General features: G+C 45.3%; 1 protein-coding gene across 1 annotated transcript; it reads right to left on the minus strand.

Annotated features, from left to right (window-relative positions):
* Positions 1-10,898: 10,898 nt before the first annotated feature.
* CCR75_008422 (uncharacterized protein) lies at positions 10,899-11,165 on the minus strand (the record flags this gene model as incomplete). Its single annotated transcript, XM_067966474.1, has 1 exon — positions 10,899-11,165. One exon carries the CDS (start codon positions 11,163-11,165, stop codon positions 10,899-10,901), a length of 267 nt encoding a protein of 88 aa, XP_067814519.1.
* Between the last annotated feature and the right edge of the window lie 7,654 nt (positions 11,166-18,819).

An 18,819-nucleotide genomic window follows, 5' to 3' on the forward strand; every position in this document is an offset into this window, starting at 1 on the left:
CAGTTCCATGCGAGTTGCCTAAGGATAAAGGCACTCGACATGAGATCGAGCTCAAACCGGGCTCGAAGTACTGTGTCATGAAGCAGTGGCCACTGCCTCGTGAACAAGTACTTGCGATCGATAAATTCTTTATCGATCGATTAAAAGCGGGCCATGTAAGGGAGTCAACCTCCCCACATAGCTCTCCGACCTTCTGTGTGCGAAAGGCCACAGGAGGGTGGCGGATAGTGCACGCATTCAATAAACTGAATGCTGCAACGGTACCGGCTCAAACGCCGATACCTAGAAAAGACGTAATCATAGACGATATGTCTAAGAGTACCATCTTTTCGTCTATGGTTCTGATTGATGGATTTTACTAGATCCTTATGCGTGAACGGGACATCCCGATCGCAGCAGTGAGCACTACCACTGGGATGCTCTGGGAATAGCAAGTAATACCACAGGGGCTTAGTAACGTCCCTGCAACATTCAACAGATGCGTAACGAATATGTTGACCGGTGCGAGAATTCGCACCGAGTTATTTTGACGATGTAGTCGTCCATAGCCGGGCCATGGACGGAAAGACGGACGTGGAAGTTCATAAAACTCACGTTCGTCAGGTTCTTACACTTATGCGAAAGCATAAGTTGTATGCAAATCTCAAAAAGTGTATATTCGCTGCAAGCGAAATACCACTTCTTGGGTGCATCGTTGGTAAGCGCGGCGTACGCCCTGATCCCGAAACAATCATGGCAATTACCGACTGGCCAGTTCCAGTCGATGTCAAGGGACTTAGAAAGTTCCCTGGAGTAGCTAGCAGCGTACTTGCACAAGTACTGATGCAATTATGTTGAGATGACAGTTTATCTCTCTCTCGTCTCTTAAAAAAGACTAGAAATGGCTATGGAACGCTAATTAACAGCGGTCCTTTGAAGGTATGGGTTGTCTCCCTCACACGGCGCGCTGTTAAGCGCGCCGTGCGATCGGCAAAGAATTTGTCGTCGCTAATCCTTGTTCACTAGGCAATAAAAAAAACTGATTCAAGGCACAATATTTCGAGCTTGGAATCAGGTCGATTTCGTGTCGAGTGCCTTAATCCTTAGGCAAGTCGCATGGTTCGGATTTAGGAAATATCCTTGAATTCGATCAAATCCACATAGAAATGATTTGTCTTCAAAGACTCCCAGGATTGGGACGTAAAACGTTCAATCCGAGTCTTCTCATCGAGGACACTTTCGTCCATCGATGTGCTTTGAACCGTTCATTTTCAGAATATACTATTGCCGACCGAATATCGGCCACAAATCTTTACAATAGTGTCTTATGACGATTGACGCGTTGATTCAAACTTGAATCAACCAATCAGCAAAATTATTATCATATTTTTCCAATATTACCAAATTAAATAAATATCGGAAATGTTACGCATGAATTAATAAACGATAAAAATTTTATACTTCCTAATTATTTCCTCTCATAGTAGATAATATTTATAATCCCTGTAATAGGTAATACTATCTATGAAACAGGAACCCTGTTACATCAACTCCAATAAAACTATCGCTAGGCACAACAAGAGCATATATATTTTGATCATGGGAAGCTATTGGATCATTGATATGCTTGGCGAAAAGCTTGCTAAATTTTGCCGATGTCGTGAGCTATCTGAGTCGTTTCGTAAGCAATACGTCCAATATGCAAAAGGTCAAATGAACAAGATTAATCTACATTGAATTTATCGAATTGGTATTCGTATATTTTGCTAAATTATGGTGGCTTGCTGGCCAAGATGAGCTTTTCCACTTGCGATTAGAATTTATTGAAGTACTTAACACAATCATTTTCGCGTCTCGAACGCTGATAGCTCACTAATTAAGCAGCTAATCGTTCAACTTTACATTTCCTTTTGGCGTATTCTAGCGCAGTAAAGTTTAAAAAAAGATTAAATTTTATCTGTGTTCGATTCTAACACTTGCAAGCAGCCGGATGAACAAGCTGCAAGACCATGGTGTATTTGTGGAACCTTAGTTGGCCGAATGGGGTTGTGGTGTTTGTACGTAAAAGACCGTGGAAGACGGTGAGACGTAGTGATTTTATTTATAAAATGTTATCGACTGTAGTGGGACTTTTTGAGAAAGAAGCAAACAACGCGTCTTGGCACTTATCTGTCTGTAGCGTCCATTATGAGGGGCTTACTTTTTCTTAAGATGGTTTTGCGAAAGTTTTCTTTTTTGCAATGCCAGGCCACAGCAGTGACAAAGAAGCTCAGATGCGCTGCCTCTGCTTCTTTAAAAATATTTTTAGCGAAAATTAAGCAAAGTATGATATTATGCAACCATAAATTCGAGGGAATGCGGTAAGTACATTTTTAAGACTTTTGTGACGGTGCGCGATTATTCGCTCAGTAATGAACAACGCGGCTCGGCGGTATCAAGCGCCGGTAATGAATGACGCGATACCTGGTCTCGGCTACTCGAGCTACCTTGAGGCAATCCTTAAAATGCTGGGATTTATATGGATATTGTGAAACAAGACAGCCCCGAGGACACCCCGCTGCAGTACAATGATCGAGAGTCAAAAAGTTACTTGATGTAGGCGGGCGCTTCTAAAGCTGCCACGCACTACACCTTCAAGCACCGTGAGGAAGCGGTTTGACCGTCTTCTCTCACGTGAAGTGAAGTTGTTGGTAGGCGCCTAAGCGACCTTTTTTAACGAACTAAGTACTTTTGTACAAGTGCCGTCACTGTAGCGGTAATCCGGCTTTACGTGCGCACTTGTTAACTAGGAAGCAGTATAAGACTGATATTGTATTTATGAGATTTGATATAAAAACCTTTTCACCAATGAATAGATGGCACCTCTGTAGATGTACACCCCTACATTGCGAGCGTATTATTCTGAATATCTCGAGTTACAAATGACGCTAGCGGCCATCCCTTCCAATATGAATAAACCTATGTACATCACATACACAAGGGTGGGTCACTTTGTGCACCACAACCAAGTGACAGGTCTAAGTTCTTCGTGAAGTAATTGACCATCCCCGTTATGTACGCTTTGTGTACTTAATGGATTGTGTAACATAGGGCAACTTTTAGCCCGTTACGCCACCCCCTCTTTAAGAAATTTTACATTTTTTGTAAAAACTGTCAACGGGAGGAACGAGGGACAGGGAGCTGCTTTACGCACCGCTTTTAGTCCTCTTAACCACTCCTAGCAACCAGTGTGTGTACATCTTTGTCATCACACGGCGCCTGACATGCCACCTAAGAGGGGCAAAGCTGATGGGTCGTGTGCGAAGACACCCACACAACCACGCACGAAGCGCACGCGCAGCGATAAAACAGCCGCCGTGGCGCAGTGCCTCACTTGCAACGCCGACATCCTTATTCGGATGGAAATAGTGCGTCGTTCCTAGAGCGCGCTATTGTAGACGAACATAATTATTATGGCATCTATAGTTCAAGGAAGGCTCAGGGAAAATCACTTGGCCCTGTTCCCGGATCCCGGTCGTGTTGCATTCAAATGAATCAACCGTAACGGAGCGGAATCCCTGCGCCGCTTTCAGCCACATTCCGATGTGGTGAAACAAAGTTCGCAGCGACTTAACTTCGCTTGCATGCGTGTGAGAGAAACCTCGGAAGGCACTGTACCCCCAATTTCTTCTCATCACGCTGCTCGTCCTAGTCCATTCGGAACTAGCAGAGCGACAACTAGTGCTCCTCCTCAAAGGCAGACAACAAATCCGGTACGTCGATGCGCAGGGCGTCAAACCGCTTCCCAAGAGTCGAAACTTTTCGGGTATCCTCTCCACTGGATGAGGATCTGAAGCTTATGCTTCACGAAGCGATGGCAAGCAGCCTTTCAACAAGGTATCGTTGGTTCCCAGCAGCATCCGCCAACGCAGGATGCGCCCGATAGGAGTGGCGGTTACGCCACCTACTAACGGCAGCCTATCCTGCTTACGTTCAGGCTCAGAGCGCTGCTGAACGACGCTCGACTCACGGTCGGCTTCACCATCGGTCTCCTTAGACGGGTGACGGTATGTGATCTCTTCTGAATCAATATACCATTTCAGACGACCCACGTTAAAGACGGGGTTCGTCATCAAATACGGCGGGATGTGAACCTATAATTTTGGCCTCCAATCTCCTCGATCACCGTAAACAGCCCGATGAAATGCAGCAGTAATTTCGTAGTACCTACAGGTAGTAGAAAACTGCCTTTTTAGGTAGGATGCAGTACCCATAGTACTTTTTATCTACGTTTAAGCGCTCATTAATTCTGCGACCATATTGGTCCGCATATTGATTGTTTTTGCTTGTCCTGTGCGTTTACCTTCGCGTCACGGACTTTTTGTGTGATGGCCAATCGCTCATCCACAAAGCGTTGAGCCTCGTTCACGCTTTTTAGCATCAAAGTCGCCGATTACACCGCCGAGAGGTCGGACATATGACGTAGTTGTCAATAATGAAACATCGTTATTATTTAGGAGCACATGCATTTTTTGCCGTGACTCCATACTGACCACTGCTAAACCGGCAGGGTCACTAGGGCAAGTTTCAGTCTTTGAGATGATACCCTCATGGGTCATCGTCATATTGACGAAACTATGCCCCTCTTTCGCACCGAGCATAGTGAGGGGCTCTCTTCCACTAAGACTCGGGCTGCGCAAGCGAGACTGGCGTTCGAGGATGGCGCAGTCCGTTAATATAAAAGGGTGTCTCAACCGTACTGGCGCGGAAACTGTTATTTATAGCGAACTTCACAAAGGGCAATTGCTTGCTTCACTCTTTGGGAGTTGCTATAGTGCGCAAGACATCCGCCACGACCCGATTGGCACGTTCTGTTTGGCCATCGGTCTGGGGATGATCTGCGGTCGACATTTGTAGCTTGTTACCAAGCAGCTCAAACACATGTCGCCAAAAACAGACGTAAAACGTGGATCCCGTTCCGATACTATGGACTCGGGCATCCCGTGTAGTCGGTAAACATGATCCAGGAACAAGAGAGCTGCCTCCTTGTCTGTGATCGATGTATTAAATGGGGCTAAATGCACCATTTTGCGCAGTCTGTCTGCAAAGACGACTAGCCCCGTCCGACCCTTATGATCGGGCGGCATGCCAAACATGAAGTCCAGACTGACCGACTTTAATTGCGCACTGCCGGCGTTGTAGGCTTTATGCGCTGACACTATTCGCAGGAGCGAATATAGTTGACCACCGATGGGGGTAGGTGTGGCCACCAAAATTCCTCTGACTCTAGTAAGAGTGTCTCTTCACGGCCCAGATGCCCACTCGATGGTGCATCGTGGAGCTCTTGAAGTATCTTCAGCTCGATATCTGTGTCATGAGGGACATAAATTCTCAAGAGATCACAAACGACAGCTGATGCCATAACAGACCATCGCTGTCGCTAAACCGACTTAGCTTAGCCTTCATGTGCGACGGAAGGGCGACCATTCGTCTACCGAAGTGATCCAACAGCAGACGACAATGCTTGATGCGATCGCCCATTTTGGCGATTGCAGATCAAGACAGACCATTCCATGTGGTCTATGACGCCAGCGATTTCGCAATCGGCTGTGCGTTAATGCAATACGATGCAGACGGCGCGGAGCGCGTCGTCTGTTACCCATCGCGTCAGCTGCAACCAGCTGAACGCAATTATCCAGTGCATGACAAGGAGCTCCTTGCCATGAAATATTCATTGGCTAAATTTAGGGTCTATCTCCTCGGAGATAGACCGTTCATCGTATATACGGACCATGCGTCATTGCGCACGTCCGTAAATAGCCCACACCTGTCGCAAACAATGGCGAGGTGGCTATTAACCCTAACTAGACATGCGTGACATTGTCCGCAAGATCCTTCTTCGCGGAGTATAATTTATCCGTGGGATATAAACCAGGACGACTGAATGTCGACGCTGATGCTTTATCGCGCCGACACGCTTTTAAGCCGGCTGCGCATTCCAACAGCGAAAATAATCCCACTGTTGCAACACTCATTTCAAGTGTTCCGTCATCAACCTTATTTGATGACATAAAGAATGACTACACAGAAGATAAAGACCTTCTGCGTTTGATGGATCATCTGATGAATCCATCCGATAAATCTTTTAAAGATTTACCGGCTTTATATCGATCGTCATCCGATCGATACACAACACGCAACGGCTTATTGTTTTACACAGCCGTTACAGGCGACGCTCCACCTGTCGTTGTCCCAACCCACAATGATTTGCGCTTGCGCATCATGTATGAGTGTCACGATGCACCAACAAGTGGGCATCGTGGACGTGAGAAGACTTACCTCACAGTAAGTCGCGACTTTTACTGGCCCCGCCAGTATCAGTTTGTGCGCAAGTACATTCGTGCTTGCGAGGTATGTCAACGGGTGAAGCCTAGCCCTTCATCCCGTGCACCTCTTCAACCTCTACCACTTCCGGCAGAATGTTGGCAGTCCGTATCTATGGACTTCGTCTTCGGATTTCCCGAAAACGATCACAAAAACAATTAAATCCTTGTTTTGTAGACATATTCAGCAAGACGGTACATGTTGTTGCAGTATCAAAGTCGATCACGGCTCCGGGCTGTGCTCGTGTCTATATCGACACGGTGTTCAAACTCCACGGTTGACCCCGTGAACTGGTGTCGGATAGAGATCTACGATTCACGGCGGAGTTTTGGCAATCCGTATCCCGGTCTCTCGGAACACGGCTGACTTTGTCAACCTCTGATCATCCAGAGACAGATGGTCAGACGGAACGCGTAAATCGCGTCCTCGAAGAGATACTTCGAGGTTACGTCCAATCGTATCCGAATTGAAGCAAGTTCTTACCGATGGTCGAATTTGCCATCAATAATTCGGTGCATGTGTCTACAACGCATACACCTTTCTTCGTGAATGGCGTAAGCCATTCACGTATACCCACCCAATTCGAGGTTTCCTTTGATTAAGGGGGGGGGGATTCGCACGAGCAGAACCATTTCTGGATCATGATCATCACGCGTCGAAATTGCCAACGACGCGAATGATGTCGATGTCAAAGCAATCGACATCGAAGATGAGAAAAATCTCATGCCAGTGCACACAAAGCGCACTGAGAAAGACAAAACAAATGAGCCAGCAGAGGAATTTCTGCTGGCTCGAGAATCAGTAATCCGTTTCGTAAAGGATTCCATTGCTAACGCAGTGGACCGTCAAAACGGAACGCAGACAAACGTGGAAGAGCAAACGTACTTTTATTTAAAATTAATGACCTAGTACTACTCTTTATGGTAAACTTACCTAAGCGTGTAGTCACTAATGTGGGTGGCAGTAAACTACGACTCAAGTTCATTGGGATCAAGGCCATGTAGTATTGTCGCAATAAATAAGGGATATTTATTGTGAGGAGTAGTAAGCTATTTATTAGCTGCTCGGGCAAAAGCCACGGCTTCTTCTCAAGGGCAAGACGAGACATTTAAGTGTCTACGGTCCCCTGAGTTGTAGCCAGTGAAGCAGGGGTGCCACAAAAACTTTTATTACGATGGCTTACACCATCGTCATCATCACGCACAGAAATATGTGCGGGTGACGGCACGGGAGACGGTGCTGGCGATGAGGAATCATCCTCATCCGTCGTAACCGAACATGCTGTAGCGAATGCTACCAGCACGTCTACTCGAATGGGCCCCCTCATTCGAAGGCTCATAGTCAGCCGCCTGACGATGATCAGGCGACTGTTCCGCTCTCCCCGAGTCAGTCATTTCGTCCGACTCGCATTCGTAGTCGACCTCCAAAGAGGGGTCGCATTCACGTGGTGTATAACCACGTGCACCCGCAACATTTAGAGTTGCGGGAGAAGAGGATGCTACGGCCGACGAAACCTTTGCAGCAAGAGACAATAATGCGTCCGTCGCCCGCGGCTGCATGTACCGCAGCCGAAGGCGCCGCACTATTCGCATACCGGATGGACTTGTAAACGATGCGATAGAATTAAAAATGATGGTTTTGACCAATCAACATCGTTTTCAATTAAGTGGTCTTATAGTAACCCCTCTATTCGATGACAGTCAGACTGATTGTCGGTTAAGGGAGGGGTGATGTAACGGGGTGTATCGTTACATGAAATTAACACTTAAAGGTTGTTTATTAATATATTATCTAAAAGGATGATAATATTTGGAGAATATTACTTTGCATGATAATATTCTAAAAGCTTATCCATTGGTAGATATATACCATTATATCTACTTTCTCCGCGGCCCAGTTAGCGCTGGACGCGCGCAAAGAGAAATACAGATAAGACTTAATTACATGTTTGTAGTAGATTATAATTTAGTTAGTATTAAGTAGATAGACAAGAAGAACTTAATTATTTTAATACAGTTTTTAAATAACCCTCTTTAAAGCAAGTGTTTCAAAAGAGAACAGGACAACTTGATAAGTCCACTGCATGTATTGTTCACAAGCCTTGCGTAGTGCACGTGCTAACCGATGTTGCCTCAGAATTGACTTTAAGTTTAATTGTTTTTGGAAGCTGCAGGCGTTCAAGACTGGTCTGTCGGCTTGTGAGAACAAACTTGCTGTACACTTCATTCAAGTCAAGTGTTGCAACAGCAACAGCAATGCCCTGTTTCAAGAATGCATGGCCTCCCTCTACACGCAACGAGACGGCATGTCTAAAATAAGGGCATCGTAATCCGGGTTGTAACAAATTGTTCCTTGTGCTTGTGAAGCCAGGAAGTTTCCAAGTAATTATTCAAATGCAGTGCCAAGATTTACAGAAGGAATGCTCGCTGCTTGTGATTATCTGTTTATGTGGGTGCGTGGCAGAGAGCCATCCACTAGCCTAATTATAATGTATATGCTGTAGTTTATTAATCAAATAAAAGAAAAATCATGACATTTATGCTGCATACCTCATCGTTGCCGCGCTCGGTATCAAATTATGATTTTCGCAAATCGTAAAAGCTTGAAAATTTTGTGATCCCTGAATCCAAATTTGGTAGATAGCGCAAAAAAGAAGGCGTTCACGCGCGACGACACCGTAGACTATTTGTTCCAGCTTTGAGTATTCATGGAAAAACTGCAGCGTACATTAAAGCAACGCAATGCGGCGTATCGATCAGGTTCCATTATTTCTTGCTTTTACGCCAAGGTACACTTGAGTAGGCAACATAAATACTAGCTTATAGTGGGACATGATCAGAGTTTCGTAATCCAAAAATATCATGAGTGCTTTGAAAGGTCTCCGTTCCGCCCACTTCGTCACATTTACTCAGAGTGCCCATACCACTATTAAAGTGGCTACATTTTTCGCATTGTGAGATGTAAACCGTCAAGCGTTCACCTAGCCATTTTGGTCTTAATGAGTCAAGTTTCGAGTTTATCACGGGCTATAGTTGATCTATGTTACACAATCCCCGTTAAGTACACGAAGTGTACTTAACGGGGATTGTGTAACATAGATGATCAATTCAATAAGTGAAGTGATTACACCCACCACTTGGGTGTGGTTCAAATTGTGACCCACCCTTGTGTATGTGATGCACCTGAGGGCATTCACATTGACGGGGATAACGGCTAACGTCATTCAAAATACGAGGTATTCGAATGATACGCTCGCAACACATATTAGTGCATATCTCCAGAGATGGAATTTATGATTGCTTTAAATATGTTTTATATCTAATACGATTAAATATAAATCAGTCTGAAAACTACTTTCTAGTTGACAAGTGCGCATGTGAGCCGGATTACCGCTCCCATGGCGTCACTGAAATTGAGGCTTCAAGTTCGTTAGGTGAGGTCGCTTAGGCGCCCACCAACTACCTCACTGTACGTGAGAGAAGACGGTTAAACGCTTCCTCACTGTGTTCAGAAGGTATGTATTAAGTAGTCCGTGGCAGCTTTAAGTAACGCCCACCTACAGCAGATCCAGTGTACGAAAGCCATATCAAAAGGAAAGGTTACTGAGCCTATTAAGCTGCTTGTATTTTTTACGAAAGGCTGAATGGAGTTGTAAAGTACATGCCGACCATTTATCCCCAATATAATTAGCAGACCGATTTGTCTGGCGCAAGAGACTTCAGAAGTCCAACAGCCACATATATGAGTGGCGTGTGTTATACTGGCTCATGGTGGTGCGCTCAGCCAAATGTTTGGTATTGTTACAGCAGTGATGTTGGTGCATACTTGTCTCTTCAAATAAAGAAGAAGCTTATCGATAGAGTGAACGCCATTAGCTTTACCCCAGTAATGCTGTTATATCACTTTCGTGACTAAGCTATCGGTTAGAGATGGACAATATACCATATCGAGAATTCTTTAAAGCTCTCCAGGCTGTAGAATAGTTAAAGCGATATGAAATTATCATGCAAATAATTTATCAGTCTTATATTTATGTCGGATGTCCGCGGTTGGTTGATTGCCTGCTGCGGACCCGCCTTTTTATTGTGGATATTACTTTACATAGATGTTATTATTAATGAGCATCGTTTCCACGGGGTGTGTCAACTCCGTGGACTGCCTAACACGAACCTTTTAAAGAAAGTGTGTAGGCTGACATTTGAGTGTTGGCATGAGAAGATATGGGTAGAATCAACTTGGGTATTAACATGCAAGTTAGCCAAAGCTAGTGAGCGAGAATGAGGGAGTCAGAAAGATATGTTACCTCCTAAAACCGCTGTAGGTATCTTTGTGGTCGCCGATGGCTATCTGGCACTCCAAGTCTTGCGGTCATATTTGCAACCCCGTTTTATCTCCCCACTCGAATTTGCACCACAAATTTGCAAGAAAAGCAAAAGCATCCTCGCTGAACAACACAGGGATGACGGCAGCTCACATCCACAATTGTCGCGAAAGGCATGACAACTGTAAGAGACTGGTGTGCAGCACACGCATGCTCGCACAGTTCAGCACGGTCTCTATTCCCGCGGAAGTTGCGCCGCGATGTCGCGCGATCGATTCACGCGCATTATCCGATCATCTGTTCGAGCCTCACCGAGCACAGTAGACCGCCAACGCGATCGATTCACGCGCATTATCCAATCCTCCGTTCGAGCCTCACCGCGCACAGTAGAACCGCCAGCGCGACCCATCGATTGACACACGCGGCACATCTTACGAGCTACGAAGCTCAACGCAAAAGCTATCTCATCACAGCTCGTCTGCGATAAACAATCCAGGGCCATGGCACGTTGCGCGTGTGGACTATCGCCTGCTCGGCTGCTCAGGCCTGCGTGACTCCCTAGGCGAAGCCGCAGCGGAAGAGTTCTGGATCTGCTATCGTGCTAATCACGGTCGTGCGACGACTGTTCAGGTCACGGTGACACAACAGTAGCTTCATCTATCGTAGTCGGCGTTCATGAAGAAGTACAACTTGGCCAGAAGGAATTCGTGTCGCACGTTTTGCCGTCTCGCACTATGTGCCTTGATGCAACCATACGCTGTTCGAGCACAAATGCTTTAAACTCCTCCGACTGAGCAACATGTTGCTCAGGAGGAGGAGTTTAAAGCGCTTGTACTACTCAATAGACTGGCCAGCAATTGCTCTTAAAATCTCTGTGCCATGTCCTGATTATGTTTGAAGAGGTGGAGGAGGAATGAACCCAATCGATATTGAGGCTCATCCTCACAAACACGCTCTGTGAGACGGATCGTGGGAATGACTGCCGCATGTCAGTAATCTTATCGCTATGAGCCTGAGTGAACCTTGATTGTACTCCGATAGATCACGATCTCGTTAGTGTTGAAATAAAAGTGGGTTGCAATATAAATGGACGAGACGGAAGACGTCCGTTCGTGAAATCCGATTCATGTGCATGCCAGTTGCTGATAAAGCACCGACCATAGTGCTGTTTCGTCCTAATGCCCACCATTTTCCTAAGGTCGCTAAAGGAAGATTACTAAGGCTTCTTGTAAGGCTCTGTCAAGAATGAGGTTGGCTAAAGTGACAAATTCCGCCTGTAGGACGATTAGATGTTATGACTAACCAAACCCAGTAAATTTTCTAGCTTTAAGCTTAAGAAATTAAGGACTCATTTGGGCATCAGTTTATCAACCGGAACCAGCATATTAACTCAAATGTGGCATTCGTATTCGATAATATTTTCAACGATAGCGTATTCTCTAGACCGCCGACGATTGATAAGTGACTGATACTATCAGCTCTTAAATTGTAGGTATGAATTGCAAGTGAATGATGGCAATACTCTAGGGTGAGTTGACCGTGAAATTACGGATTCAAGCTTGAACGATCATACTAAGGCTGATGAGACTAGCAGCAAGATATCATGTAACATAATACGCTTGTAGAATCTACAAACGGAAACACAACTCGTTGAATGAACCTGTACCTAATAGTTGAGGATGTTTGTTAATTTTTTTTCTGTTCTCTGCCGTTAATGGAGGTGGTGGATTTGGCATGAACCGAGTGGTCATATGTAAGTATCGGAGCAATTGTCACATCTTACAATTCCATCTAAGCACAGCGGAACAAACATATTACGGCTACATCTCCAAAAATATATGATAATCATATTAAGACCTATTCACAATACGTTTCAAATCCAACATTCCATTTCTCGCTTATATATACCTACCAACGAAAGAGTCAGATTTATCTTCATAAGATAAATATTGGTAGTCATTCCCGTAACGCGTCTTTTTCATTGGGGAAATTGCTACAATGGGCTAGAGCTTGGAAGTACAAGACCAACTAGATAAAATACAAGAACATTCCCAAACTAAAAATTACTCTCCCATAGCTGCATTTTGCCGCTACGCTGGTCGCTATAGGAAGCGGTCAGTCAGATTGCTAAAAACAGCTCTTTTCAAAAATTAGTTGATGTATAATTAGATCATTAATCAAAAAGTTGAAACAAATATAGATAAATAATTTTATCAATGAAACAATATATTATCAAGTGAATACACCATTTATCTTAGCGAAGTTTCGTTGCCACAGATTACTCAAGTCAAGATACTAAGCAATACTTATGGTTTCTATAGCCAAATTTACCTTGGAGCACCATTGCATTTAACATTACCTAAGCAACCACAAGTGGCAAATTTTTTGGTAAGACGAACGCTGAAGACCAAGACACTAGACTTTGCGAAATGAATCTAACTATGGCAGACAATCGTATGGAATCAGACACATATAAGTGGCCTTTGTAATAACCTATCCGGATATCCTTCAAAGTATTGGGCGCTTTTGTGGGATCAGGGCATAGCAAGGGCTTTTTTAATCAAATAAAATCTCCATCGGAGATCCGATTAATATATTTAACATAGTGCGGTGCACCTTAATGCTGAATTCGTTCGCGCACGCGCTCTTGCATGTCAGGTCCACCGTAAAGTGCGCATACCTATTAAACATATTTCGAAGCGGATGGCCTGTCGCTCAATAGCCAAAACTGATAAATGAACACTATTTCTAGACGAGGCTTACTCAGTGCTTATGGCGGACAGCATGTCATTCCCTTCATGGGCGATCTTTAAGACAAAGATTTCCGCCATGTTTTAGCCGCCGAACAAAGAAATGTTGCTTTAGTGCGCTACTCTGGAGCCGGCAGGCGAAGCGACCTCTGCAAAATATCTGCAGGATATTCTCTCGCTGTTGGCATCCATTACGATGGGTTTGATACCGGAACACATTGAAGTGCCCACGTTCATGAACATACTGCGGTACGGCCATCACGAAAGTTCTTTGCAGCCTTCGTGTTTCAAATATTCACTCGACCATCTTTTTTATGTGCCGTCGACGATGTAAAAGGCATTCCAAGTTGCCTTAGTTAATTTTTTCTCGTTCAACAGTGCATCGGCGACAGCTTGGTCCAAACCGTCGGCTAGAATGTTGGATGCCACTTCTGTAAAGTTGGGCATCGCAGACGTTGTCTGCTACAAGTGCGGCAAGCTCGGCCATATGGTGGCTCACTGCTAGGCCAGAGTAGCTGCTACTGCAAAGACGCCCCGCAAGAAGTCTTTCGAAAGGGATTTTAAGAGCCAACGTAAACGACGCATGAGTTCTGCGTCGACAATTCATGGTTCGGGAAAGGAAGAAGTGGGGCGGGATCGCGCTGAAGCTATCAAACGTATGATAGCATAGTATCCGAGGTTTTAAAAGTTCAAACCGCAACCCTGCTGGTCTATAGCGCTCGATTACGACGCTATAACTGCGGGGTGATCCTTCTCTGAATTGGGTGCATCACACAAAATGTGAAATTTGCGACTCTATTACAGAGACCTACGAGTTCTGTGAAAAGTGCAACTCTGCTACACAGACCTACGAGTTATGAGTCGCTTTGCCAGAATAACAAGCAAGGAGATGCGACCATTCGTTAGCGAACGACATGCTCTTGAATTCGGAGGGAGTTCAAGATGAGCTCTCATCTGGCTTTATTGACTTGTCCTGCAGACAGAAGCTCACGGTGCTAGCACTCTGAGGCCTTACCGCGCAAATGAAACATGGCGTACGACGCCATTCAGGGATCGTTCTCGATGAGGTGCGCCACACCGCATTGCTTCACGGCTAACCGCCAGTGGACAATCGTGTGAGAGCTGCTCTCCCGTCTGACTTGGGTGAGTCCATCCCAATAATCCTAGACGGATAATGATGGGCGAAGAGCGTCTCATAGTTCTGTTTAGAGCTTCGTCCCGAGCCTACTGACGCCTGAGATTATCCTAGGCCTAAATGATAGACTTCGCCGCAGCATGGCTATGTGCCTCGGGCATGGCCATACGCTGTCCGAGCACAAACGTATCAAACTACTCCAACTGCGCAACATGTTGCTTAAGAGGACGCACAACTAACTAGTCTCTTTGGAAAGTGACGTCACGGAAGCGGTTTCCCGTCTGCTCGTGTGTAGTGTTAAATTGATTTACATACAATATACACAAATATAAAACCTTTTTACCTAATGATTAGTTGCCATCTCTGTAGATGTGTATCTCTACATGGCGACCATATTTATTTAAATGCTATGTGACCCCCTAAAGTTTGAATGCCCCTGAGTGCATCATATGTGAACCTCAACCGAGTGAGATGTCAATTAACTTCACACAAATTAATTGCCCCCCCCTTTAAGTGCACTTAATAGGCGCGTAACATATGTCAATCAGCCAAATATGCGCGAGGATCGGTCAAAGCGCATTTATTAAAACACACTTGGCGCAGCTGCAGCAGAGCATTATGCTAAGTGAGGTAATTACCGCCAAATTATTCGTTTTGACTGATCGATATTCTCTGATTGGAACCACGTGTTGTGTTTAACGTTGCAGCACCGTCTCGTATCGGACTCATTTAAAACAATGATGTTTCACTTCTGTCTCTTTCGATATGGAATACCCTTATAACAATGATGTCGCACCTCCGTCCCTTACGAAATGGACTAATGCCTTCATCATCATTTGCGGTGCGGCATTGCCGAGCTATATCTACTCGAACTTCAAAGCTATACGTCGAGTGGTTCGTGAAAAGGCTGGGGGTTTACATTTTAAGCTCTAATTGCGATAAGCACGCAATCTCAAAATAATTGTTTCTTTTGTATTTCACGCGAAGGTGTTTTGACGGGATGTCAAACGCTACCAGGTGCTAGGTGTAGCGAATAGGACGATGACAAGTAGTCAAGCTTCCAATGGTCCTGCACAGAGCCGAGAGCCTGTGACAGTAGCGAGCTGACAAGAAGTTAAGGGTCGCAAGAACCGGCACAAAGACTTCAGAGAATGGATCGATGGCTTCATTTATCGCCAAATACAATTTCGAGGTGAATATAAGCCTGGCAAGTAGAATTCTTAGGCTGATGCGTTGTCACGCAGGCCGCAAAAGCAAGAGACCTTTGCCCCGGCACTTTTAGCATGGAGGCTTCCTCGGAATTGTCGCCGTCAGATTTTCGAGAAAAATCGGTAATCGCCTTGGTCTTTTCTGGGTTCGGGCTACTACCTAGTTGACAAGTGCGCACGTGGAGCCGGAGTCCAAGACGCGTGATAACCAAGTGCAACGATGCACAAATAAGTGGTCATCGTGGACCTGAGAAGACCTATCTCACGACAAGTCGCGACTTCTACTAGCCACGCCAGTAAGGCTTCGTCCGCAGGTACATACATACGTGCTTGCGAAGTTTGTCAACGGGCCCTAAGCCCAGTGCTTCATCCCGTGCTCCGTTACAACCTCTGCCTGTTCCGGCGGAGTGTTGGCAGTTGGTATCCATGGACTTCGTCTTCGGATTTCCCGACGACGATCACAAGAATAATGGCATTCTTTTTTGTTGATCCTTTCAGTAAAATAGTACATTTTGCTGCAGTCCCGGAGTCGATCGCAGCCAAAAGCTGTGCTCGTGTCTTGTTGACACGATATTTCGAGTCCATGGGTTACCCCGTGAACTGGTCTTAGATCGAGACCCTAGGTTTACGGCAGAATTTTGGCAAATTGTGTTCTAATTACTTGGAACACAGTTGAAAATGTCAACTTCTGATCATCCTGAAACAGATGGTCAGACGAAGCTTGCAGACTGTATCCTCGAAGACTTCGCGGAACGTCCACTCTTTTACGAGTTGGAGCGATTTCTTGCTGATGGAAGAATTTGTCATCAAAAATCCAGTGCATGCTTCTTCAAAGCATACACCGGTAGACGTGATCGGCTTGCGCCATTCACGTATACCCACGTTTTTGAGAGTGACTCTTATTCAAGGAGAGGGACTCGCTCGAGCAAAGAACCCTCTAGCTCTTGCTCGTCACGCATTAGCACTAAGGTCAATACGAAGGTTACCATATTATTTAATAAATATTGAAGTGGACAAACTTAGTAAAACAAATATGCTATTACTGACTTTGACAACGATGCTGAAAGACTCAGAATCAAAAACAATATTATGAATGAGAACGATTATGCTCTCAATAATGAGGAGATTAATATCGCCGCAATGCAAGCCAATCGCACTGAAAACAAAAATAAAATCGAGTCAGCAGGTAATTTTCTTGTTGGCTAGATACAGGATTCCATCGCTACTGCGGTGGACGGACAGAAATGGAACTCTGACAAAAATGATAGAGAAAACATACTTTCAATTTATTATAATGACCTATCCACTGTCTCCGCTAAACCTTTCAAAACACGCAGTGACAAATGTAGGCAGTAATAAATTACTGCCCAGGTAGATCGGCCCGTTACGCGTACTGCACCACCAAGGCAATGCGTACACGATCGAGCTGCCTCGTAGTATGCTTACGAATCCTACGTTTTACGTTGGGCGTTGCCGCCCGTACCATCAGTATGAGGCAGCTTGTGAAGGAACGATGTGTCCTTTCGTTCGCCAGTTGATCAGTCGCAACCTGCGCAAATTTCTCAACTGGTCACGAGAAACGTTGTCAGCCGTCTCCGCGAACTCGCGGCGACGGCATCCTCGTGATCAAGTTCCTCCCTTAAATATTATGGGTGTGATTCAAATCGCGATGTTTATTCGGGCTCGTCAAACGAGGCGAACCCGGTCTTCCCTCCCTCTCCCACATCCATTGATGGGTTCAGGTTGCTCGAAGCGTTTTCTTGTTAGAGCTTCTTGAACCACCGTGAGGCAAGGGGGTTCGAACGAGTTATCTCGGTCGTTGGCGAGAGTATCAACCCTCGCACGATAGTTGGGAACCTCGTTCCCAACTAATGTTGACGAGACCCATCCTCCTTGGCAGAAAGGTCCATCAGAGAACGAGCGCTTCCCGCGCTCGTAAAAGGATAAAGGTTCCCATTCCCTTGACGCATCTCGTAAGAGATGAGAGACCAACGAACAAAGTTATCCTTAGAGGGCAACCAAGGCCTCCTTTTGGGAGCGAGCCGCAACATATTGCGATCCCTCTCCTGTGAACTCATCTTAATCTTAACGTTTCCTTGGCCCTTGGAGCGATCTCTAGAATCACTCCTTTCCTGGTGATGCAAACTAGCACCACCAGCAGCACTCTTCTCTTCGCGACTAATGTCACCGGAGTGGTCATCACCCACGGAGTCATTCAATGATGATTCCCACCGAAAAGGACCGACAAGTCGAACAACCTCGTCATCACTTCTCTGGTTGTCACGCTAGAACCCAAAGGTTTAACAGACTCGGCCACGGGTGATCCGGCGGCCTTATCAGTAGCCACTGAGTTGGGCGATGCCGGTGACTTGCTCCAGTCACCTGCATTGGTGTAGCACGTGAGTTGTCACCGTCACCTGCCATGTCACTAGCAGATAACATTTTCCAGTCAGCTACAATGAGAGAAGGAGGTGACGTGTTCCCCGCAGTATCCGCATTAGCGTCTACTGATACATTTGCATTGTCAACAGCTGCACTTAAGACACGATTATGCGGTGCGCAAGGAGGCGCCATACTTAGTTAGTTATTAATATAATTAGCTCAGTGGTAGAGAGAAGATCGTTACGTAGGAAACTAAATATATTAGTACTGTTTTACTTTTTCCTAAATATATTCCTTTGAATTACCTTTGGCAGCTTAAGCCTCTTAGCTACATAGAATCCTTCCTCTGTACCCTTGTGTACGTGAAATCTCGAGGCACCTCACCTACAGTGTAATCAGTGAAAGGTTAACTAGTACTTATCAGTACTAGTGAAAGGTCGTTTCAAACATCGTATTAGATAAAAATGACAGATGGTCCATGCGTCCATGCTGCTAAAATATCGAATAGCATGCCTAAAATTAGTCAGATGATCTACTGATCGTTATTATATCACAGCTTGCGACTCACACACAAGGTAAACTCGTGTCTGTCACAAGGCGATGGTCAAAATACAAAAATAACTTGCGGGAATAACGAATCAATTTTAAAGACCATGTAACGGGCTAACGTTGCTCTAATAT

The sequence above is a fragment of the Bremia lactucae genome, linkage group LG10 (genome assembly GCF_004359215.1).
Source record: "Bremia lactucae strain SF5 linkage group LG10, whole genome shotgun sequence".
Classification (NCBI taxonomy): domain Eukaryota; phylum Oomycota; class Peronosporomycetes; order Peronosporales; family Peronosporaceae; genus Bremia; species Bremia lactucae.